The following is a 25,467-nucleotide window of genomic DNA, read 5'->3' on the forward strand; positions in this document are numbered from 1 at the left end:
ATCTTTGTAAAATGCGTAAAAACTGTTTTTTGACAACTGTCTAACCTCTTGCCGCGCACATAATGCATATGTGTAATGTCTAATAGGGTGGGATTTAACACCCACACACCACACATATTCATTCATGGACTGCCGAGGTATCTGTGCTAAGAGTGTGCCCACTGCACGCTGCCAGCACATTGACTGAGCCATCATGGACAGTTGAGCAGGGATTAAGATATCCCCTCACTTTGGAGAGACTGACTTTCTGAGTCCAGGGCCTGATCAATTGCAAAAAGCAATTAAATGCATGCAGCCATGATGGACTGTGGGAACTGTCAGCCTCCCATTGCTTTCAATAGGGTTGCGGCCCACAGCTAAACCTTGCGAACCCCTACTGGGTCTCCTGCATTTTATCGCTACTGCCACTGGCCTTATTTGCAAGTGAGAAGGAGGCCTAAAGCCTGATATACACTATCAGTTTTTTTTTTTCGTTCAACCCAGCGGGCTGAATTAAAAAAAAAAAAAAAGAGGATCTCCACAGCTATTGTGTTCTGGCAGGGGAACTGCTCCCCACCAAAGTACACCGGTCAACACTAGCAGCCATTGGCTCCCAGCGCTGATCGGATGCCAATTGGATGCTGGTTTTCCAGCATGGCTGTTTGACAGAAGCCAGCTATTCAGCCAGCTTCTGTCAGACAGGCTAATCTACACAGAGGCTGAATGTCGGACGGTTTCTGTTGAACTGGTTGATATTGGGCCCATGTGTATGGGGCTTAAAGGGAACCTGTACTGAGAGAAATATGTAAGCTGCCATTGCTAAATTATTTGAAAAATGTTAGTTTCCTGGCTGCTATTCTGGGCCTCTACCATGAGTATTTTGAGCCTCTGATCTGCAACAAAATAAAGTCAGAGTAAAGGAAGAAGTCATTACTGACACTCTTGTTCTTGGTTAGAGGTTTAAAAGATGCAGTCATTTAAAGGGGAGGTCAGCATGGCAGCCTATCTGTTTCTCTCATGACAGACTTACTTTAAGACATGCCTAACTTTCCTTTTGGTACAGGAGCAATTCATAGTCAATGTCCACACAAGTCAGTTATGTGATATTTTGTACACAGTACCGGCTGGCTTATAACCATTATCTAGTATCAGAAAGGATAAGCCCCACTTACTGCTGATTCTGCCTGGTGCTGTAAGACACTGAGCTTCATGCAGAACTTCCTCCAGATTATCCCTCTTTTTGAGAGTGTGGTTTCTAGACAGAAAAAGCCACTGTGACTTATCTGGATCTAAACCAATGAGATAAGGAGATTAAAAATGTCAATGTTATTGGTCTTGCAACCCAAAGCACAGATGCGTCTACAACGCTAAAATCAGGTTCTTTTGAATACTAGACCACAGAATGTATTGAACAATCCCATGGAGCATCATCCGTGTACTGGTGTTGCCATGACTACTCTATGTGTACTTTTATTTCCAAGGGATTTGTGAGATTTGTTATCTTGGTTAGCTTTATATGGTAGCTTTGATAGGCATGTATTAATAACAAATAAAACTGCTTTGTGATGAGTATTCAAAGCCCACAGCTAAGCTGCACAAAGAAGAGGTGCCATTCCCTATCTAAAAGGACATTTATTTTCGAACACCTTGTTCACCGCATAATTGGTCATTCCGATGTAGACTCTGTGACTAGAGCATTTTCTATCATTACATAGGAAATAATAAAAGATTTAAAATATTCACCTGATACAAAAGTAGCAAAATGATGAAAACAAAAATAATGTTTCAGCTTGTGCGTATAGTACTACTGTCCGGATGATACAAGCATTATCTTATGTTATACTTTTCTTTCTCTTTTCAAGCTTTTTTTTTTTTTTTTTTTTTTTTTACAAAGATTTTTATTCAAAGCTAAACTCCAGGATAAGCAATTTTATTCTAAATACAAGAGTCATGTGTATTCTTACTTGAATCTTGGTGTATTTTTTTCCAGATCTGCGCAGTAATCTGGTGTGAAATATTTCCTCTGTAAACGAGCTTCCTGTAATAAAGACTGATCACTGCTGCTCTCTCGCCTTGTGCAGGTTGACGGTCTGGTCTCCAACCCCTGCTGTGTTTTTCTACAGGCAGCCTGTAGTGGGTGGGGCCTTTTGGGTCCCTCCCACAGCTCCACTCTCTGCAATGGGCATGTACAGCACAGTGATGATGTCACCATTACTTTTATCTGTGTTCGCAAAGGCATTTGGTGAATACAAAGTGGATTTGTATCATTTATGGAAATTGGGGAATATATCCGAGTGAAAGTTTTTGCGCATGGAGTTCAGCTTAAAAGTAGTACTTACGTTTTGGACAGGGCTTGACAAACCCCAGGCTCCAGGTCACCGTGGCGAATAGAAAACGCAGCCTGGTGCCTGAGGCATCTAGCTAGGGGGTGCTGCCAGGCGCAACATTGCTGGGCTGCTGGCAGGTGTCCTGAGTGTTTACTGATGCAGGGGTGAAGGGCAGGAGGTGTGTGTCAGAAGAGGAGCGGAGCTGAAAGGGGTGGGATGGAGTCCCTGGCAGGAAGTGTCCCCTGTGCTTTTCTCTCCTCACTCCCGCTGGCTGTGGTGCTACATCCAGCTGACAACCTGCAGCAGGAACGGCCCCAAGCCGGACACCACCTCACAGGGGATTCTCGGCTCCAGTTCACTCCTGGATGGGCTCCAACTGTGACTCTGAGTCGGGTCTGAGCAGCCCAAGAGAAGCCTCATCAGTAGATCCCAATCAGTGTTCCATCAGTGGAGTCCCATCAGTGCAGCCTCATCAGTGTTCCATCAGTGCAGCCCCATCAGTGTTCCATCAGTGCAGCCCCATCAATGTTCCATCAGTGCAGTCCCATCAGTGTGCCATCAGTGCAGTCCCATCAGTGCAATCCCATCAGTGTGCCATCAGTGCCGCCTCATCAGTGTTCCATAAGTGCAGTCCCATCAGTGTGCCATCAGTGCCGTCCCATCAGTGTTCCATCAGTGCAGTCCCATCAGTGTGCCATCAGTGCTGCCCCATCAGTGCTAAATCAGTGCAGTCCCATCAGTGTGCCATCAGTGCCGCCCCATCAGTGTTCCATCAGTGCAGCCCCATCAGTGTTCCATCAGTGCAGTCCCATCAGTGCAGTCCCATCAGTTCAGTCCCATCAGTTCAGTCCTATCAGTGCAGCCCCATCTGTGTTCCATCAGTCTTGCCCCAACAGTGCAGCCCTATCAGTGCTCCATCAGCGGAGTCCCATCAGTGCTGCCCCATCAGTGTTAAATCAGTGCAGTCCCATCAGTGTGCCATCAGTGCCGCCCCATCAGTGTTCCATCGGTGCAGCCCCATCAGTGTTCCATCAGTGCAGTCCCATCAGTGCAGTCCTATCAGTGCAGCCCCATCTGTGTTCCATCAGTCTTGCCCCAACAGTGCAGCCCCATCAGTGCAGCCCCATCAGTGTTCCATCAGTGCAGCTCCATCAGTGTTCCATCAGTGCCCTATCAGTGCAGCCTCATCACCTCACATTAATGTAGAAAAAAATACTTATTTGCAAAATGTTATAACAGAAATTATGATTTGTTTTTTTCATGTATTTATATTTCAATATTTTTATTGAGAAAGAAGGTAACAAAGTACAAAATAGCCAGGCACATAGGCAGATTGATATTAAATTATCAACAGTACATTCTAATACGGAAATAATTAAGATAAATTTGTATTACTTGTTCTCCACCTGTTATGGGAACATAACATAAAAAATGTAGCCAACATCCAGATATCGGTGGAGTTTAACCATAACCTCTCAATCATGAGCTGGACAAGTCCTTTGTGAGGGAATAGCACATAACCAGAGTCCCGGGAGGTCCCGGACATCATCTTTGGGACAAATCCAGGTCTCATAATCATAGAGGATCGTATATAAGATCATCTGTATTGTATCAGAATTTCTGGAGATGTGAAAATAAGAGTGAAAAAAAACAAAAAGAGGAGAGAAGAGGAGGGGAGAAAGAAAGAAACGAAAAAAGAAAAGTGAAATGGGGAGGGAGAGGGTCGTCCTGAAGTTCGCTATGGAGTAGAAATATAGTCAATCCATGGGTCCCATATCTTATTACATTTTTTGACTTTATTACTGAGAATGTGAGTGAGTTTATCATTGATCATAATCCAATTAAGTTTATTCTTAACCTGGTCAAGAGGGATAACCAACTGCCTCAAATGTCTTGCAATTGTAATTCTTGCTGCCAGTAATATATATGTAATCAGCTTTACTGATTGTTTGGGTGTTACATCAGGCAATTTATGGAAAAGAGCAACTGCCGGAGATCTGCAAATGTTTACCCCGTCACTGAATTGAAGTTAAAGCTGTAGTGTAGGCTAATTGGGCTATTTGAGCCAATTGGTAATATGCCTGCAGGTTGGGCAGTCCAAGCCCCCCCATAAGTTTTGTGTGTAAAGTATACGTCTTTGTATCCGAGGTCTGGTATGACCCCATATGAACTGAATAACCTCAGCCTGTAGACGCTGTATGTCTCCCCTCGGAACTGCCACCGGTAAAGTCCTGAAGTAGTAAAGGAGTCTTGGTAACCACGTCATTTTTATTGAATTGATTCTTCCAAACCATGAGAAGGAGTGGTCCGTCCAACAACGAAGATCCTCCCTGAGTTTTTTAAATAATGGGGGGTAATTTGCCCGATATATGGTTTCTATAGATGAAGTCAATTGAATTCCTAGATACGGAAGAGAACCAAGATTCCATTTAAAGTTAAATTTATTTTGGAGAATCTGCACCTCAGCAGGGGGTAGTGATATGTTAAAAGCAACTGTTTTTTGGGAGTTCAGACATAGGCCAGAAAGTTGTGTAAAATGATCTAGGAGGGATAGCAAGTTGGGTAAAGTTACTTGGGGTTTGGTAATATACATAAGAACATCATCAGCGAACAATGCACATTTGTGTTCCTGTTGGCCATAAATATCAGGGTGGGAACGGATCGCCATAGCTAGGGGTTCTATTGCTAATGCAAATAGTAGAGGGGAAAGCGGGCATCCCTGTCTCGTACCTCGCTGGACAGGGAATAATGGTGATTTATGACCTCGAATAGAAACTTGGGCTATTGGGGAGCAATATAGCGTTTTTAGTAAAGAGATAAACGTAGAGCCAAATCCTAGGGTTTCAAGGGTAATAAAAAGGTAATCCCAATTCAGGCTATCAAAGGCCTTGTTAAGATCCAATGAAAGGAGCAAAAGTTCCTGGGCAAGTGGAGCGTCCCAGTTAGACCCTACTGCAGAAATTAGGGTTATGGATCTACGAATTTGGTCTAGGGTCTGACGCCCTTTTATGAATCCAGATTGGTCTTTATGAATGTAGTGTTCTAAAAAAAATGTTAAGGCGGGAATCCAGGACTTTCGTAAGAATCTTTAAGTCACAATTTATTAGCGAGATTGGGCGATAATTACGAACATCAGTAGAGTCCCTGTTGGGTTTAGGGATAACACTAATATATGCTTTATTTTCATCTAGCGGGACTGTACCTCCATCCCGCAAGGAGTTAAAATAAAGAACCATGTGTGGAACCAGTTGACCAGAAAATGTTTTATAGTATAAGTTAGGGAGACCATCTGGGCCAGGAGATTTGTGGAGTGACAGTGATTTAATAGCAGCACAAATCTCTTCGCCCGTAAAAGTTGGTCCATGAGATCTTTATGATCATCTGCGATGTATAAAAGAGGAAGGTGCCCCAAAAATTCCCTAACAGATGAAGGGTCCGCGTTTCGAGGATTACTGTAAAGGTCAGCATAAAAATCATGGAATTCCCGAAAAAATTTTTGGGGGTCTTGAGAAATATGACCTCCTAACAATCTTATTTTGGGGAGTGCCCGGTGAGAGTGTCTAGGGGTAAGCTTATGTGCTAATAAAGAACCCGGACGGTCCCGCCAGGTGAAAAATTTATGATTCAACCATCTTAGTTGCTTCTCAGCACTAGTAGTGAGACATAAATTAAGTTCTAAGCGAGATTGTTCCAAACATAGTAAATAAATTAGGGGATGGAGAGTGTTTGTGTTGTTTAGTTAAGGCTTCAAACTCCCTGGTCTTGGAAGAGATCAATTCAACGTGAGCTTTTTTGAGTCTGGAGGATAGTTGAATAAAAGCTCCCCGGATAGAGGCCTTGTGTGCAGCCCAATTGATGGCTGCGGACGTATCTCCTGGGTTATTAATATCAAAGTAAGTTTGCAAGTGAGTGGCAATCTCAAGACAATGAGATTCGTCACCGTGGAGGGATTCATTCAACCTCCAATGAGGGTTAGCTGTTCTATTAGCGAGGTCTGAGATCTGAACCAAAATCGGATCATGATCTGACCAGGGGGTGGATAGTATCTTAGCGGACTTCAATTTAGGCAGCAGTCCCGAGAGGAAAAACACATGATCGATCCAGGAGTAGCTTCCATGTGCTCTTGAATAATGAGAGTAATCTCTAGCGGTAGGATTAATTTCCCTCCAAACATCTACTAAGTCATAATGATAAAGCTAAGGAATGGGGGAAGCTGCGCTAAAAAATTAAGTCCATAACAGTTGACATCAGGAAAAGCAAAATGCCCATTGGAAATATGAAAAACAATAATAACACCACAGTGTGCATATACAAGCAGTGTGCCCAACCACCGTAGCTGTTGATTGAGCTTACCAGACGGACAGCTTAATAAGGCAGATGACTATAGCCCAGCCAAGGCCTCCAAGCTTGTTGATGATCACAGTATTCGGATGGCAGAGGATCAATTTCTAGGGCCCACTTCCGGTATCTACGTACTCAATAGGAAGCCCAGGTAGCCCAGAAGAGAAAAAGACTGGCCATAATGTGATATCCCTTGGAGGTCATGGTGTCCCACTGCGCTCCTCTCCACTCCCAGGCCTCTCGCTCATGTCCTTCCCTCTCCCCCAGGCCGGGCCGGGGCACAGCGCTCACCCTAGAAATTGATCCCCTGCCATCCGAATACTGTGATCATCAACAAGCTTAGAGGCCTTGGCTGGGCTATAGCCATCTGCCTTGTTAAGCTTGCCGTCTGGTAAGCTCAATCAACAGCTACGGTGGTTAGGCACACTGCTTATATATGCACACTGTGGTGTTATTGTTATTTTTCATATTTCCAATGGACATTTTGCTTTTCCTGATGTCAACTGTTATGGACTTCATTTTTTAGCGCAGCTTCCCCCATTCCTTAGATTTTTTGGTGTTATCACACTGTATGCTGCTGCTTCTTGCCACTGTTTTGTTAGCGCGGTATTTCCACATTCCTATAATGATAAAGCAATTGTGCAAATTTATGACTCTGTTTAGGGGGGGGGACGAAGCCCCGCAATATGTGATTTATCTTTAAGAGGGTCTAAAGCTAGATTAGAGTCACCCGCTAGGATCACTGCGCCTTCAAATTCATGAGCCATGGACCGTAGGAGGGAATAAAAAAAATGCGGTTTGATTGGTGTTGGGAGCGTAGTAAATTAGAAAGGTAACTAATGATTCCCCTAATTGACCTTTGACAAGAAGATAACTCCCATCTTTATCTCTAATAACTTTGGTTTCTGTAAACGATACACGTCGAGAGAAACAGAGGGCTACCCCCCTTTTCTTTTCCGACGCATAGGCATAATAGCAAAGAGGATAGTCCTTATGAAGATAGCGAGGGGTAAATAGGGAGGGAAAGTGTGTCTCCTGGAGGGCGACAATGTCTGCCCCCAGAGAGCGATAATGTGCAAAGGCTTTAATCCGTTTAGCAGGGGATCCAAATCCTTGAACATTATGAGATAATAGGCGGATATTCCGAAGAATAGATGTTATATTAGACATGGGAAACAGTCAGTTGAACCTTGATAAACAGACTCACCCGCTGATCTGCAAACCTCTGGACCCGGGAGCACCAGAAGAACCTCCAGGTGACCCTCATGAAAGAATAGTGGTAGAAAAGGTTAAAACAAGAATAGGGAAAGAGAGAAAGAGAGGAAACAAAAAAAAACAAAAAAGTGGTCAGGCCAGGTAACCCCTGGCACTGAACAATATGGTATAGCAATGTGAAAAATCATGTAAAACAATTTAAAAAATTTAATAAACAACCAATACAAGTATCTCAGAGCCGAAGCTCAGAGTGTGGAGGAGTCTTCACCAAAAATAAATAATGGGAAGAGTCCTTCAAAGGGGGAGAGCGCATAGACACCGCTCAGCAGTAAAGACACATTCAAATACTATTTTGGCCCCACATCTCGACCTAGGGAACATATTAAGGCCATAAATGATTGTTTTTTCATGTATTTAGCAGAAAATAAAACCCCCAGTGGCGATTAAATACCACCAGAAGAAAGCTCTATCTCTCTCAAAAAAAATAATAAAAATGACATATGGGTACAGAGTTGCATGACCGCACATTTGTCATTCAAAATGCTACAGCACTGACAGTTTAGAATTGGCCTGGGCAGGAAGGGGGTGAAAGTAGCCAGTAGGCAAAAGTTTAAAGAAAAAAACTGGCTCCTAACTTTTTTAGCTGGCTACTAGATTCAAAGAAAAATTGTCAAGCTCTAGTTTTGGATACAGTAAGGGAGGGCTATAACATCTGTCAGTCTTTTGCCATCTGTGTCCCATTGGGTAGATTTCCCTTTACTTCCTGCCCCATACCCAAAACAGGAAGAGAAGAAATCCCTCCAAAGTGAGGGAATCCCAGTTTGTCATCAGAGCTAGTGGAAAATTTCCCCTCTATTCATGTTCTTGTGACAAACCAAAGTTTGGGATGTTCTTTCACTTTCAATGATAATAGTAAACAGGACAAACAGAGAGGGCGAATCTGCCTAACGGAGCACAGACAGCAACAAAAGCCTGACAGATGTTCTAATCCATCTCCACTCTTATCTAAAACTAAAGAAAACCTTTTGCCTTTAGTTATGCTTTAGGTTACTCTGCAAACACAAGCTGGTTATTGCGTAACAAATACAGCAGTCCATGTTAGGGATGTAATTAGTACAACAAGACTAATCTTTTCCAGTTAAATATTATATTGCATTTGGCATAACATAACTGTAATAAAATACATTAGTGAATACATGTTCTGTCTGACCTCTTTTTTTGCGCTGTGTCCCAGTGGGGAGATGTTCTGTTTTGGAGTTTTACAAGAAGTAATACCAATAGATAGACTCCAAAGAGATAGAGATAGATACATACAGTGGGTAAAGAAAATAATCACATTTTGTTGCTTTGCAGCCTGAAATGAAGACCGACACAGTTTTGGTATTATTTAATTGTATTTAACTATATACAATATATATTTCATCCAAGTGAAAGATATAACACCGATATGTCAGAAAAAAAAACCTTCTAGGCATTGATAAAGCCATTGAAATTCTTTTGTATCCATCTCCTGAGTTGTGCCTGTCCACAACTTTATCCTGGAGATCTTTTGACAGTGCCTTGCTGTAGTTGATTGTTTGTTTCAGCTGCACTACCAGGGACTGAAATGCTTCAGGAAAGCTCTTTTCATGCTGAGCTAATCAAAATTACCACAGTTGGTCACAGGTGAAGGTGAAGGTACACCTGATTGGGTTTACAAGTCATTTTTAGGAGGGGGTGATCCTTTTTCCGAAACTCAGTGATTCTGTTTTTGAATTTTTTTGTTTTTTTACTGACTTGTTGGTGTTCTATCTTTCACTGGGATGTTATAAGTTGCACTGAGTAATTACAGCTGGATAAAACAAAAACTGTCTGTCTTCATTTCAGCCTACAAAGCAACAAAATGTGATTATTTTAAAAGGGATGATTCTTTTCTATACACACGATAGACAGATAGATAGATCGATAGATCGATAGATAGATAGACAGACAGTCAGTTTCTACATTTCATGCAATTGCATTTTGTACCTGGTAGTCCTGCGGTTGTAATATTAGCCTCTGCTGCAGGTCCTTCTCCTTGTTCATTTACAGCAGTGATGAAAAATCTACAATAATATTAGCAGAACATAAATATTAAATCAAAGCAGTATACTTACATTTTGCAACATTCTTTGCCATAGCAAGTAAGTCTTAAAAACCTACCCATACTTTGCAAGTGCCAGTATCACAGAGCAAGAAGGCAGTGGCACACCTAGTATATCGGAACCCAGGGACATTTTTTTTTTTTTTTTACACCCATTAACCACTTAAGCCCTGGACCATTTTGCTGGCCAAAGACCAGAGCACTTTTTGTGATTCGGCACTGCGTCGCTTTAACTGACAATTGCGCGATCGTGCAACGTGACTCCCAAACAAAATTGACGTCCTTTTTTTCCCACAAATAGAGCTTTCTTTTGGTGGTATTTGATCACCTCTGCGGTTTTTATTTTTTGCACTATAAACAAAAAAAAGCGTCAATTTTGAAAAAAACGCATTATTTTTTACTTTTTGATATGATAATTACATATAAAAAAACATTTTTTTCCCTCAGTTTAGGCCGATACATATTCTTCTACATATTTTTGGTAAAAAAAAAAAAAAAAAAAAAATCGCAATAAGCGTTTATTGATTGGTTTGCGTAAAAGTTATAGCGTCTACAAAATAGGGGATAGTTTTATGGCATTTTTATTCTTTTTTTTTTTTTTTTTTACTAGTAATGGCGGCAATCAGCGATTTTTATCATGACTGTGACATTATGGCGGACACATCGGACAATTTTGACACATTTTTGGGACCATTGGCATTAATACAGCGATCAATGCTAAAAAATTGCATTGATTCCTGCAAAAATGTCACTGGCAGTGAAGGGGTTAACCACTAGGTGGAGCTATAGGGGTTAAGTGTGTCCTAGGGAGTGATCATAACTGTGGGGGGGAGAGGCTGTGTGTGACACTACACTGATCTCCACTCCCGATCACAGGGAGCAGAGATCAGGGACAGTGTCACTAGGCAGAACGGGGAGATGCTTGTTTACATTAGCATCTCCCCGTTCCTCCTCACCGTGAGACAATCGCGGGTATCCACGCGGACCCGCCATCAAGGTCATTGAACTTCCAGCGGGCACTCGCGTGCGCGCCCGCAAGCCACCTCTTAAACGGCAATGTACAGGTACGTTAATCTGCCTGTACGTGCCGGAGTACGTACGCAGTATATCTGCGTAAGGCGGTCGGGAAGCAGTTAATAAAAAATTATCTGAAACAATAAAGAGGTGCCTGCAGTGCGCTGACCCAAATTGTAGGTGTAGCCAGATTGCACTAACAAAGGGAGGGGCTAGGAAAGGCAAAGTTAAAGTGGTTGTAACTTGTAAACATTTACATATACCCAGTGAAGTGACTGGCCTCAGGTGTTACACAGAGATGAAGCGAATCCTCTTACATAAGTCGTAGCTGTTTATCTACAGTCTCCTCTTGCCAAATGTATACACCTTGTCTGAGTAGGGAGTGGGGAGCTGAAATGACACCCTGCAGAGCTTAGTGAGTGCTATTTGGTGGGAAGGAACACATGCCCTTCACACAGGAACAGAGCTGAGGCTGTCAATTACAGGCTGTGTGTTGAAGATCCTTCCCCTCTCACCTTTTTCCTCTTGGTGTCAGGAAAACTTGTCAGACATGACCCATACAGATAGCAGAGGAACGAGGCTGCAGACAGATATTACACTTGCTCTGGACTGAGACATGTAACACAGTGCGTTACTGCAAGTACACACTAAATGGGGATATTTTGAATCATATTTCACGTCTGAGGTTTACAATCACTCTAGATAAAATCTGATCCTGCTCCCCCAATACTCGGTGCACATATGCCACAGTCCTTTTACTCACAAAATATGCTTTAAGCCACAAAATCCAGACACCGACAACGGCAACAAGTATGGGCTCCCTTAGTAAGACAGAACAGGCCAGACCAGAACTGAGCTGGGCAAAGATTGCCCTAGGGTCCAGGCCTCTGTCCTTTTTATAGCACACAGGAGACCAGGGGGTCAGACCCAAGAAAACTCACCAAGAAAAACCAGAGTAGACAAACACAATTAACTCCAACCTTCCCAGCTAGGGCAGTGTTAACCATTACTTGCCTACATGTCATTGGAGTGTGGGAAGTAAGCCTACACAAGCACAGGGAAACATGCACACTCCATGCAGTTAATTTCCTGGCCAACATTCAAACCAAGACCCACAGCTGCAGGGCAGGGGTTCTAACCACTAAGCCTTTGTGCTTTCTGTACTCATTGTAATCATGTACCTAGCACACTCCCTGAAGGTTCCCTGCCTTAAGCTGGCCATACACTGTAAAATCTCTGTACAATCTCCTTGATCTTTTCCATAACTATGTAATATGGAGGACAAACCTAAACATTGTATTCAATACATAATACATCAGGCAGGCCCTTGCATTATGTAGTTGATGGTAGATCTAAAGGAGATTGTACAGTGTATGATCAGCCTTACATACCTACATGGACTGTGTACTTGTTGTGCCCTACTGTTTGTACAATTTGTGTCCTGTAATAACACAGGAAACACAAGAGGAACCACAGAGCAATCATATGAAGCCAAGGAGCCGGTCCAGGCTCTGCAAGCAGTAGTGTATTTAGGTTTTGTGCTGCCCTAGGCCTGACTAAACTCGTGCCCCCCCTTATTTAAATATGACCCACCCCTTCCTGTCAAGACCACACCCCTTGCTGTTTAAGACCTGCTCACAAATTTTCAAGTGGGGACACTAGTTCAATGAATTCCCTTAATTTTCATAGATTTCCTCTCACTTCCTGTTTGGCTATGGGGCAGGAAGTGAAGGGAAATCTCTGCAATGGGACAGGGATTGGAAAAAAATTATTGACAGGGGTTATAACCCTCCCTTACTCTATCCAAAATGAAAAAAAAAGTGTTGCCTATAGTTCTACTTTAAGCACAAATTTCTGATAATTTTACGGAGAGGACTAAGAAGATATAACCATGCCAATGGTGCAGCAGAAAACATATAGCACAGTGAGGAATGTTTGTAGTCCAGGATGATAGGACAGTCAAAATTAGAAGTGGCGCCCCCCCCTACAGTTGCGGAATGCCATCCGCCCGCATACCGGAAGCAGTGAGGCCGCTTTATGGGGGCGCTACACTAATTTGCCTCTCAGCCCAGTCCACCCCATAAGACTGGCGCTACACTAACAGCGCAAGCCGGTGGGGACTCCTTCCGTGCTGCCCCCCTGCAAAGTGCTGCCCTAGGCCTGGGCTTTTTCGGCCTAGGCCAGTATACAGCGTTGTCTGCAAGGATCCTGACAATATTGTCAGGATCCACACCGATGCCTGACCAGCAGCTGGCTCAGCATCTCAGTATGCAGTTCCAGACCGAGAACTGAGCAATCAAAGACCGCTGATTGCTCTGTTCTCAGTCTTCACTGAGCAGGCAGGCTCTGCCCCTCCAGCACTCAGCGTGGCACTGAGAGATGCCAATCCAGGCATCTGGGTGGATCCCGACTGCAAAGTTGGGATCAGTCCAGAGCCTGGGCTGGCTCTGTGATGTCAGCCAACAGCGGACTTTAGTCCACTGTCAGATGAAAACGGGTCACAGGACTTCAGAACAAAGTACACTTCTGTGACCACTAGGAGAAGTAGGGCCAAAAGAGCTTTGACCCTACTTCTCCTTTAAAGTGTAAGATCACCTTCAGCAAGATTTTCCATTTTCCTGAGCTTGTGACACAAACACTATATATGTGAGGCCCTATCTGAAATCTGGCCAACGTGGTTTACACACAATTCCAGTGAATCATATCTTTAACATAGTTGCAATGTTTCCTAGGTAGAATTAATAGCTCACTAATTTATTTTTACTTGACTGGAATTGCTCTTAAACTCTGAGCCAAGCATTGTGAAACAATCTATTAATTACTGGTAGTTTACTGATTTCTGAGCTCTGTCCACTTATGAAAAACAGTCTAATTACTCACCTTCATTTCTGTCTAAACAAGTGGAGTGATAAGGTCACAGGCATACTCTATGTCAGGTCACCTTCAGGCTAGGTGACAGATGCACACCGTTGGGATCAGGAGTGCACCGCAAGGTAGTGGACCCTACGGCTGACTGCTGCGGGTGGGAGTCAGGGTGGTAAGGAAGGCAGGGCCACTGGAACACCAGCACAGATCCCACCAGGGTTAGAGCGTAAGATTCCCTGGGGCGCGGAGTCTAAGGGCTCTTTCACACGGACTGTCCGTTCAGGTCTGCCTGTCAGATTTTTAGGCGGACCTGAACGGACCCTCCATAGACATCTATGGAGCTTCGGATGTCAGCGGTGACATGTCCGCTGACATCCAACCCGCTCCGATCCAAAAAAGTGTAACGGAGGAAAAACCTACTTTTCCATCCGTTTTCGGATCGGATCGGGTGACGACGGACTCTACGGTCCATCATCACCCGATCCCCCATAGGTGAGAGCGGCGCTCCGACAGGTCCGTCACTGCACAATGTGCAGCGATGGACCTGTCATTTTCCTGCTCAGCAGGGATCGGCAGAGCGATCCCCACTGAGCAATCGGATGTTCACGGGGCGGATCATCACTGATCCGCCCCATGTGAAAGAGCCCTAAGAGCCAGCAGGTGTTCACCAGAGAATCTAGTGGTGAGGATGGACTGGGCTGCAACTGGCACCAGGTCGCGACCCCCAGGGTCCCTCAGCTCACACCCACAGTAGGCCACAGGAGGATAGGGATAGTAAGGGAATAAGCCAAGGTCGGGGCCACAAGCAGACAAGGACAACAGAGTTCACGCCAAGGTTCAGGGTAACAGGCAAACAGGGATAGTTGGGGACACGCCAAAGGTCAGGGTCACGAGCAGACAGGAATAGTCGAGAACAGGCCAAAGTCGGTAACTGGAATCAGACGTAGGAAACACAACAAGTGCACAGAAAAGCTAACACACAATGGTTGATCAGCACTGCTGGCTTGCAGTGCACAGGTTAATATAGGGTTCCCTGATAGGGCCTGGGGTGGGGCCATGCTTAGAGGAGAGGTTATAAAACCAGCCAGGTGTGAGGGACTGGCCTCTTAGTCTGAACACATGAGGAGCAGGTAAGCTGACAGAGAAAGATTACTGCATAACCATGACACTCTAGTACTTTTATATTTTAGCTTCAACACAAGGGTGTGTATCCCACCGCACCTAAGCCAACTGATCTTAAAACCTAACTTTTATTAGTTCACAAATAAAATATTGAAAAAATGTGTGAAAGAATGTATCGTGTTTTTACTTAAAGGGGGCACCTCAAAAAATGAAAGATGAGAGATTACTACGGTGGTCACTATCTAACCATGGGTCTTTAATACTGCAAATATCTTCCCTGCTTCTAATCTGAACAGGATCTCTCTGGCTATATAATAGAACTACCTGATCTGCTGGCTTTGCTGCAAACTGTCTAGCTGCAGGAGGCTACTTTAATACCCTACCTGTCAATAAGATGGATAACCTGACAGATGCCTATAAGATGTTTAAAACAAATATAGCAGCTCAGCTTAGATAATTGTATCATTAGTTCTATCTGTAGTATCTGCTTAGTATCCAATCTACAGCTCTACTCCAGCCAATCTATCTATATCGGTAGTACTACAATTGCTACTTTGTTGTAGATAATATGCCCTCTCTAATGACCACCATTCGTCTCTTATCAAACCGAGGTGCTTAACCCCCACTGAAGCCATGTATACCCACAACCCAAAAACTCATTAAATGAACTGAAAGCCCAAAAAAAACCTACATGTTTCGCTTTAAATAAAGCTTTCTCAAGGTTAAAGTGCAAGAGATAATGGAAAAGGAGTGCATAGTGCTTAAAAATAGTGCGGGAGGTGAAAAATTATCCCCACATGGCAAGTCATAAAATGGCCGATTTGTTTGTTTTCTCTCCTATATATAGACAATACCCCAAAGAAGGCCGCTACGTTTTGCCGTTATTGTGAATCTTTATGTGCGATCGTGTAAATTCATTCACATATTCGCGATGCCAGCTTGTGGCGAAATAAAAGAAGGCACTCTAGTTCTATAAGAATATGATCGCCTTCATACATTCACAACACTGTTATATTTCATCTTGTGGGGAGATAGGAGAAGACACTCTGAGTTCTTATACTAAGAGTGTATATATTATATAAAATTATACACCAACTCTAAAATATCATATAGTGCATATAGAATATTTTTTATTTCATTTTATTTTATTTTACAAAGCCATTGTCTTAATTTAATAGATTCTTAATTATTCACACCTATAAATGTCTATTATCTTAGTATACTGTATATTTATTTTATTTATTTACAAGGTATCCAGGTATCAGCTGCACAGCCTTTAATTTAATTTTTATTATTAATTGTGTACAAAGGGTAAAAAAGTAAAGCCCTGGTTTAACCCATGAGATGCTTTTGAATTTAAACAGAAGATCCTTCTTGCTTTTAACAATCTTTTGTCCAGATCTCCTTTTCGAGGATCCTGCTCAATGATTCAAAATTTTAAATTACTCAGTGTCTTTCTCACATATGTCGTGCCAGAGTTCTCTCTCTTTTTAGAGTTATGTAATTTATATGCTGCATGACACATCGTCTAAATTGGCGATTTGTCTTGTCAATATATAAACGAGAACATGGACATTGAGCAGCATAGATAACTGCTTTGGAGCTACAATGAAAGAATGACTGTAATTGAATATCATCATTCTTATGATTACAGAGTTCCTTGATAGTGGGGACATATCTACAAGCCTTACAGTGGCCACATTTAAAACAACCTTTTGGTTGTTCAGGCAGTCAGGTAGAGTGTCGTTTTTGATTTTTAACTGTATCCAGGTGACTGTGCACTAATAGATCATTCAAGTTTCTTCCCCTTCTATAGGTAATCATAGGATTCTTGGGAAGGATCTTGCATAAATCTTTGTCATCATGCCTGATCCCCCAAAAATGTCTAATGATGTTAAAAATCTGCCCTGATTGATTCAAATAGGTTCCTATAATTTGCATACCTGATTGGGGATCTGTTTTCCTTTCCTTAGGGCCCAAGAGAGAGTTTGTCTAGGTACTTCTCTCACTCTAGTGTATGAATTTCTTAGATCTCGAGTTTTGTAGCCTCTCTTACAAAAACGTTCCACTAGTAGTTCACTTTCAGCTTGACTTTCACCTTTGATAGGATTTCATAATTTTCCTACTGACTCAGGATATCATAATACATTTTTAAATATGTGCTCTTTCCATTAAGACGATGTTCCTCCCTTTATCAGCTGATTTAATTACCAACGACTGGTTGGTGCGTAGCTCCTGTAAGGCAGTGCACTCAGCATAAGTAAGCTGGATGTGACTTCCCTGTGGAAAAGGGGAGTGTGATTACTTTTGAGTTTATATGGGGAGAATGGTCCTGTCACCTCTCTAGTTCCTCCCTCATTTTCATTTTGTAATGATACAACCTCAACATTTCTATATCTTTTGATGTCAAATTTTCACTTGGCTGAGTGGTTTGAGCTTTAAATTCCTTCTTTAATCCTAGTTTTCTAGCAAATAAGTTGATATCTTTGACCCACTCAAATAAATTAAAATCCTTGGCGGGTACAAAGGAGAGACCTTTTTTCAAAACTGCTATGTGTGTATCTGTTAGATTTACACTGGATAAATTGTAAAATTGTAGATCTTCTTGGGTAGATAAGGGTTTTATTAGTGCTTGTTCCATCCCCTCCTGGTTCCTGTGTAGCCCCACTTGCCCCGACTCCTCAGATGTTGGTAAGTTTCTCCTAAAAAAATTATCCTATCTATTTCTAGGGGGTCTTGTTCTACCCCTCTTACAATGTCCTCTGGGCTGAGTGTACCTATATGTTGTATGTTCATCATGGTCACTTTGCTTATCGCTGCTACTCTAGTACTTTTATAGGTGAAAGCAGTGGTGGCTGGTGGGTTTTTTTTTCGGGGGGTGGCAAATATCCACCCCCCCCCGTGGGACACCTCAAACAACCCACCCGATCGCTGTCGACAGTGGGTTCGAACAGCTGCAGCGGGATCAGGCATCGGCTGTGGGAACGGGCAGCGGGACCGGGCATCGGCATCAAGCAGCGGCAGCAGGGATAGGGCATCTCCTCCATTCTTCAATCTTGGTGGCCATGCATCTCCTCCCCTCCTCCTGATTAGCCAGGAGGAGGATCAGTGTTACAAGAGCGAATATTCATTTGGTGTTGTAACACATTTGGGTGGGCCCTGTTCACATTCTATGCGCCCCGAGCCCACCCTATTTTGAAGCCTATTAGAGCCACTGTCAAGCAATCAAATGGCTGGTGTCATAACTGATCACATGTACAGCACCTTGGCAACTGCATATCAAGCAGAGGCCAAGATGCCAGTGTCCTTGATTGTAAAGGTTAGGAGGGTTTAGTTCCCCTTTGAATGCAGCAAAGTAACCAAAGACAAGAGGAATCTGTATTTTTTTTTATGGCATACCACATTTAAAGTGTAAGTCCACCTGCAAGATTTTCCAAAAATACCCAAATTTTCTATGCAATTCCATATCCTGTGAATAGCACATAGCACTCCACCTCCACGGTAGCTAGAATTTAGAGAGGGCCTCACATGTATGGTGGTGGTGTCAACTTACAGAAGGATGCACTGTATAACTTCCTTTCTCTCAGTTTGCTGCATCACTTGTGATGCCCATGTGCAAGGGGCCAAAAACTGTGTGTAAAGAACTGACTGATGTCGAGTATAGGTGACTAAATTTGTGTAAGCATACAGACAAATATAGATGGGTAAAAATTTTCTTCATTGCCAATATTGTAAAATTCTGATTTATACTTATGACAGACATGTGCAATAAACAGTAAATTACTGCACGCAAAAGAAAAAAATTCTATTTTTGTTTTACTGCTCTGTACTTAATACTGTATTACTAATCTATACTCAGCTGTGTGCATTGTCCCATAGACAACAATGCATCTCATTTCAGATCAGTAAAAAACTCAGGATTTTGTTTCTCTTATATGCAACAGGAAACAGGTTAGAAAAAGGTGTCCCAAATCACTAGATTACCAAAAAATAAAGTGACATGGATTGATGAGCTACATCTATGTCTGGATTAGGGATGAGCTGGGTTCATATCTGAACTCAGTCCAAACCCTGAAAGCTGTCACAGGGCTTTCCTGCCCATTTGTCTAACTGCAGCTCCTGCCCACAGCTCATTGGGCCAGCAATACAACTAACTTCCAGTTTCGGACTGAACACAAGCTCAGCCCTGTTCTGGAGTAAATAAAGGTTAGCAACCTTCTCTTGAAAAATTACAATTGCTTCCACTGCTGGCCTTCTTCAGAAAATTCTTTTTGCCTGATTGGTATGCTGATTATTTTTTATTTTCGGAATCACCAACTTTCGAGCAAGTATACAGATCAGGGATATCAAAGAAAAATCAGACCCAGATAACGACCCAGATAACGGATTTAAAGTAAAACAAGATGATCAGTATTAAAACCAACAACTTGCATTTTTAAAAGAAGAGGTTAGTAATGGTTTCTTCCATGATCAGACATTTATGGTATTGTATTTAAATAATTGTTGTTCATTTAAATATTCAATTGAAATGTTTTCATTTAATTTAAATTATGTCTAAGGATTGAATGAGGATTGTGATAAAAGAACATTCTAATGAATCACAGAATAACCTTCAAAGTTTATTAAAACTGTATATGAACTTGATTTATAGGGGTTTATTTCTCGCTTGAAAGCCTTTGCTATATACCGAATAAAACCATTCAGGAAGGTTAGGAAGTAGGTAAGCACATATACATTTGGTTCGCATCCATCTATGGTTATAAATATTGCCTGCATTGTAACTGTATTAATTCAAGCTTGACTTCGGTCAAAACTTTTTTGCTTTTTGGATAATATGAAAAATAAGAGCTAGTGCATTGGCATAAGGCTAGGTTTACACTTGAGTAGAAGGAAGCTGGTTATTTGACATAAATATGGATGAAAAACGTTGGTTAGGCACACGTCACAGAGGTTACAGGGATAGAAAGACACAGACAACAATAACATATTTCACAGAAGTTCTAACCTATCCCCACTTTACTAAAAGTGATGTGGTTTTGTTATTGTCTTTGTCCCTATTAGATTTTCCCATCATTTCCAGTCCCTGCAACACTATTTTATCAGGACAGGAAGTGAAAGGAAATGTCTCCCAGAAGGAACTCAGACAAGAAAGGTTCTAGCCCTTTCCTACCTTATTCAAAGCTATCAAAAAAAAGTGTTTAATGGAGTGGTACATTGAAGTTGTGATGGAAATGAAGCAAAGAAAATGAACTTCACTGCTTCAGGTAAAAACTACAAGTATGAATTCCTCTACAGTGCCTGCAGTAACAGAGGTCAGTGAGGGCTTCTTACATCCAGGCACTACAGTCTTAGTCCTCATTCACACCTGAGCTTAGCGTTTTCAGGCAGAAAGTCGCATGATTTTACCATGTTTTTTACCGCGTTTTGCCACGATTTTGTACAGGTCAAAAGGTCACCAATGTAGAAAGCAGAAAAACGCCCAAATCTGCCTAAAAAAAGTTCCAGAACTTGTTTGAGCTTCAGGCGTTTTGGGGCTTCTGGCTTCAGGAGTTTTGGAGTGGAGATGTGAACCATCTTCATAGAGAATAATTGATTATTTTCCCCTCCAGCGTTTTGTAGCTTCTGGCTTCAAGCTACAAAACGCTCAGGTGTGAATGGGGCCTAAGTGAAAAAAAAAAACAATTGAATTCAAATCCAGCCACTTGACCTCACTGCTCATAGAAAAACTCCCAGGAGTTGAGGAGTCATCAGAAGAAAAACACACAAACAAGAGCGCTGTTGGTAGGTGGTCACTAGGTAGTGTTAAAACTTTGACAAAGTGGCAAGACCATGAAACACGTTGTTATGGCAACTAGTTTGCTTGTGGTTCAAGGCTCCTTCCTTTGAGCATTGTGGCTTCCTTCCAGCCTTCTGCAGTTCCTGTGTGGTCATTTCCTGCCCGACCGTGTGTCACTTCCTGCGCAATGACTTTTTGGAATCTGCAGTACAATGTCTCCACACTGAACATCATCTCTCCAGCTGATTCTGGCCTCTCCCTTGGAGTCACCTGTTTGTCCAGTGATTCTTGTGGTGCCTAAGGCTGGTATGCTATTGCTATCATCTTTAAAGTGTCACAGTGAACTTTTTACCATAGCATAATTTATTTTAAAGAGCCATTTAACCGCTTCCTGCCCGCCTCACGACGATATACGTCGGCAGAAGGGCACGTACAGGCAGAATCGCGTACCTGTACGTTGCCCTTTAAGAGGCGGCTTGCAGGTGCGCGCCCGCCGGGAGCTTCGTGAGCGTGATTGCGGGTCCCGCGGACTCGACATCCGTGGGGATACCCGCGATCGTCACACGGAGAGGAAGAACGGGGAAATGCTAATGTAAACAACCATTTCCCTGTTCTGCCTAGTGACCACAGCTTCCTGTAATAGGGATCAGTGACGTGTCACACACAGCCCCTCCCCCCCCCCCCCCAGTTAGAATCACTCCCTAGGACACACTTAACCCCTACAGCGGTGGTTAACTCCTTCACTGCCAGTCATCACATTTACACAGTAATCAATGCATTTTTAATTGCACTGATCGCTGTATAAATGTGAATGGTCCCAAAATCACGCCAAAAGTGTCCGATCTGTCCGCCATAATGTCGCAGTCATGATAAAAATCTCTGATCGCCGTCATTACTAATAAAAAAAAATTATTAATAAAAATGCCATAAAACTATCCCCTATTTTGTAAACGCTATAACTTTTGCGCAAACCAATCAATGAACGCTTATTGCGATTTTTTTACCAAAAATATTTAGAAGAATATATATCAGCCTAAACTGATGAAAAAAATGTTGTTTTATAAATTTTTTGGCGATATTTATTATAGCAAAAAGTAAAAAATAATGCGTTTTTTTCTAAATTGTCGCTATTTTTTTGTTTATAGCGCAAAAAAAAAAAAAAAAACACAGAGGTGACCAAATACCACCAAAAGAAAGCTCTATTAGTGGGATAAAAGGACGTCAATTTTGTTTGGGAGCCACGTCGCATGACCGCGCAATTGTCAGTTAAAGCGACGCAGTGCCGAATTGCAAAAAGTGCTCTGGTCTTTGGCCAGCCAAATGGTCCGGGGCTTAAGTGGTGAAAGAGATTGTAAACCTAGGAAAAAAACAAAACAAAGAAAACAAACTCTGCAAGACAAAGGCATAATGAGCTAGTATGCATTGCATACTAGCTCATTATAAACCACTTCCCGCCCGGCCCATAGCAGATCACGGTGATCGGTGGAGCGGTGTGTCAGCCTGACACACCGCTTCACCGATCTTGGTGAAGAGCCTCCAGCGGAGTCTCTTTACCACGTGATCAGCCGTGTCCAATCATGGCTGATCACGCTGTCAATAGGAAGAGCCGTTGATCGGCTTTTCCTCACTCGCGTCTGACAGACGCGAGTAGAGGAGAGCCGATCGGCGGTTCTCCTGACAGGGGGGGTCTGTGCTGATTGTTTATCAGCGCAGCCCCCCCCCCAGATCACCACACTGGACCACCAGGGATCGCCACTAGGACCACCAGGGAAGGGGCAACATGTGGATGGCCAGGTATGTACCCCATGGCCATCCACATGTGCCCAATGTGCCCAATCTGTGCCAATCAGTGCCCACAAATGGGCACTGATTGGCACCATTATGTTCCAGATCTGCCCAGCAATGTCCCCAATATGTTTTATCAGTGCCACCAATCAGTGTGTTCAGTGCCACCTGTCATTGCCCATCGGTGCCACCTGTCAGTGCCCATCTGTGCCCATCAGTGCCCACCTATATGTACCAATCAATGCCACCTACGAGTGCCCATCAGTGCCGCCTATGAGTGCCCATCGGTGCCACCTATGAGTGCCCATCAGTGCCGCATACCAGTGCCACCTATCAGTGCCCATCAGTGCCACCTATCAGTGCTGCCTATCAGTGCCCATCATCAGTGCCCGTCAGTGCCACCTCATTGGTGCCACCTCATCAGTGCCCATCAGTGCCACCGTATCAGTGCCCGTCAGTGCAGCCATATCAGTGCCCGTCATTGAAGAAGAAAACGTACTTATTTACAAAAAATTTTAACAGAAACAAAGAAAAACGTGTTTTTTTTTTTAATTTTCAGTCTTTTTTAATTTGTTGCGCAAAAAATAAAAACAAAAAAAAAAATAAAAAATTTCTTTGGGTACAGTGTAGCATGACCGCGCAATTGTCATTCAAATTGTGACAGCGCTGAAAGCTGAAAATTGGCCTGGGTGGGAAGGTGTCTAAGTTCCTGGTATTGAAGTGGTTAAATACTTACCTCAGAACGATGCCATGAATCGGCGATAGCACTCTGAGAACATGGCCTACATCTTCCACCGGAGTTACTTCCGAGTTTCCGGCTCCGGCGCTGTGATTGGCTGAAGCCGCGATGACGTCACTCCCGCGTATGTACGTGGGAGCCGCCAGTCACGGCATGAGTCCTGAAGAAATGGCACCAGCGGGTCTTTTTTTTCAGTGTTGGCAGCAGTGCATATACTGAATATCTCCTAAACTGTGCAAGTTTAGGAGATATTCATGGTAACTACAGGTAAGCCTTATTATAGGCTGACCTGTAGGTAAAAGTGATATAACAGAGTTTACAACTACTTTAATTTGTCCTTATGTGCTCAATAAACCTTTTTTTTTAATGGACCCCGTGGACACATGCCTTACATCATGAACTATTTATATAGAAACATATATCAGTCTATCCAGCTGAACTCATTAATGGTGCTTTAGCACTACCTAGTGACCACTTACCAACAGCGCTCTTGTTTGCATGTTTTTTACAGTAAATGTAAATTTTAGAATGTAAATAGCCTGCTTACTGTTACAACTTAAACACCCTAATTGTCAGGGATGGGGAACATGTAGACCAGGAATCTTCAAACTACGGCCCTCCAGCTGTTGCAGAACTACACTTCCCATGAGGCATTGTAAAACTCTGACATTCACAGACATGACTAGGCATGATGGGAATTGAAGTTCATGAACAACTGGAGGGCCGTAGTTTGAAGACCCCTGATGTAGCCACTGAATGTGTAAAAAGAGTAAGAGAGAGTGAGAAAAATAAATATTTATTTGGAATACCCACTCATATTCTCAAGATACATTTAATTGAAACCCAATTAGATTGACAATTTTGAATTTGCTTGTACTGCTGTTCAAGGTTATATATAGAACAGTATTTTTTGTGTAAACAAGGGAGTTCAATTCTGAAAATATATTCATATACACATTACCTGTACATTGTTGCTTCTTTTGTTCCGTAAAACTGGAAGTTCTGTCTCTCAGCCACTGAAAAGTGTCTTTGGGCTTCACCCGCAGTGTAAAGGTTTAGGTTATATCCAGTAATTCGTCCATTTGGGAATAGTGGTGGAAGCCAACTGACCTCAATTGTGTCACTGCTAGAGCTGTAAAGAGTCTCAATCTGTGGTGCAACTGAAGGTACTGTAATTAGAGTTACATATTCTATAGTTATAGTGAATTTTATTTTAAAAGTGTGCATACACTATATATGAAAAAGATGGGTATAGAAATAGAGTGAAACTTTTAAAATTTGCTTGGTCAGTAGTTCATTCGATTCATTCTTGCTATCTGGTAAAGATTTAAAGCTGCTGTTTCTATCTTTGCATTTCTTTCATTTTTTTTGTAAACTTCTTTTTATTGAGATTTTTAAGATATACAAAATTGCAGCATACAAAGCTGCCAAGCAACAAACACAAAAAAAATGACAAAACAAAAAAATTTAAAGTGATAGCAAAACAATAGCCTCATCAATGTTGCCAAAGCTGAGGTCACCCAAGAGGATAACAGACCTAAGACCAGTAAAGTGCCTTTGCTTTTCTTTTTACCACACACACTTACAAACCTATTGCTGTTAGCGTACTAACCTGAATGCCTTAGCATCTTGTGGGGAGCATATTTTTTAATTTTGTAAAGATAGGAAAAAAAGACTGTCAGATTTGATTTGACATTTTTTCAATTTCATATTTAATTTACTTTAATTTTAAGATAACATTTAAACGTGCATGCTTACAAATGCCAGTCCGGCAGACTACACTTATAGGCTGGTATCCCCATAAAATTTCAGGCCTCTTGCTATATAGGTATGCTTGCGATGTTGGTACCAGCCTACATGCTTTTCAGCATTTGGCAGGTATTTTAATGAGGGACCAAACAAATTGGCCATCTGTTAAAATAATCATCTCCACAACAAATTCACTTGCATTTCACTGTCCCAGGAGTTCCTGTTATACAAGGTGCTAAGCCTTCTCCCAGTGAATTGGCAGTGGGGTTTATTGGGCCCATTACCTGTTCCACACACCACAAATTATTTGCAAAAAACATGGACATTGATTTAATATACTGTAAATGACTCAAATTCAAATAAAACAAATTTTCACTTTTACAATTTTTCAAATTTACATGAACAAAATATCCTCAGGGGTCTTCTTCTTGTG

General features: G+C 42.4%; 1 protein-coding gene across 1 annotated transcript in view; it reads right to left on the bottom strand.

The window, feature by feature from the left end:
• ROS1 (ROS proto-oncogene 1, receptor tyrosine kinase) overlaps positions 1–25,467 on the bottom strand; it is a 249,252-nt gene that overhangs the window by 192,060 nt on the left and 31,725 nt on the right. Inside the window, exons 5-7 of the mRNA XM_073627146.1 lie at positions 24,247–24,454; positions 9,870–9,946; positions 1,152–1,268 (exon numbers count right to left, since the gene is read on the bottom strand). Of these exons, the coding sequence (XP_073483247.1) occupies positions 1,152–1,268; positions 9,870–9,946; positions 24,247–24,454 (402 nt within the window). The remainder of the gene's footprint in view (positions 1–1,151; positions 1,269–9,869; positions 9,947–24,246; positions 24,455–25,467) is intronic.

This window comes from Aquarana catesbeiana, linkage group LG04 (genome assembly GCF_042186555.1).
Source record: "Aquarana catesbeiana isolate 2022-GZ linkage group LG04, ASM4218655v1, whole genome shotgun sequence".
Lineage (NCBI taxonomy): Eukaryota > Metazoa > Chordata > Amphibia > Anura > Ranidae > Aquarana > Aquarana catesbeiana.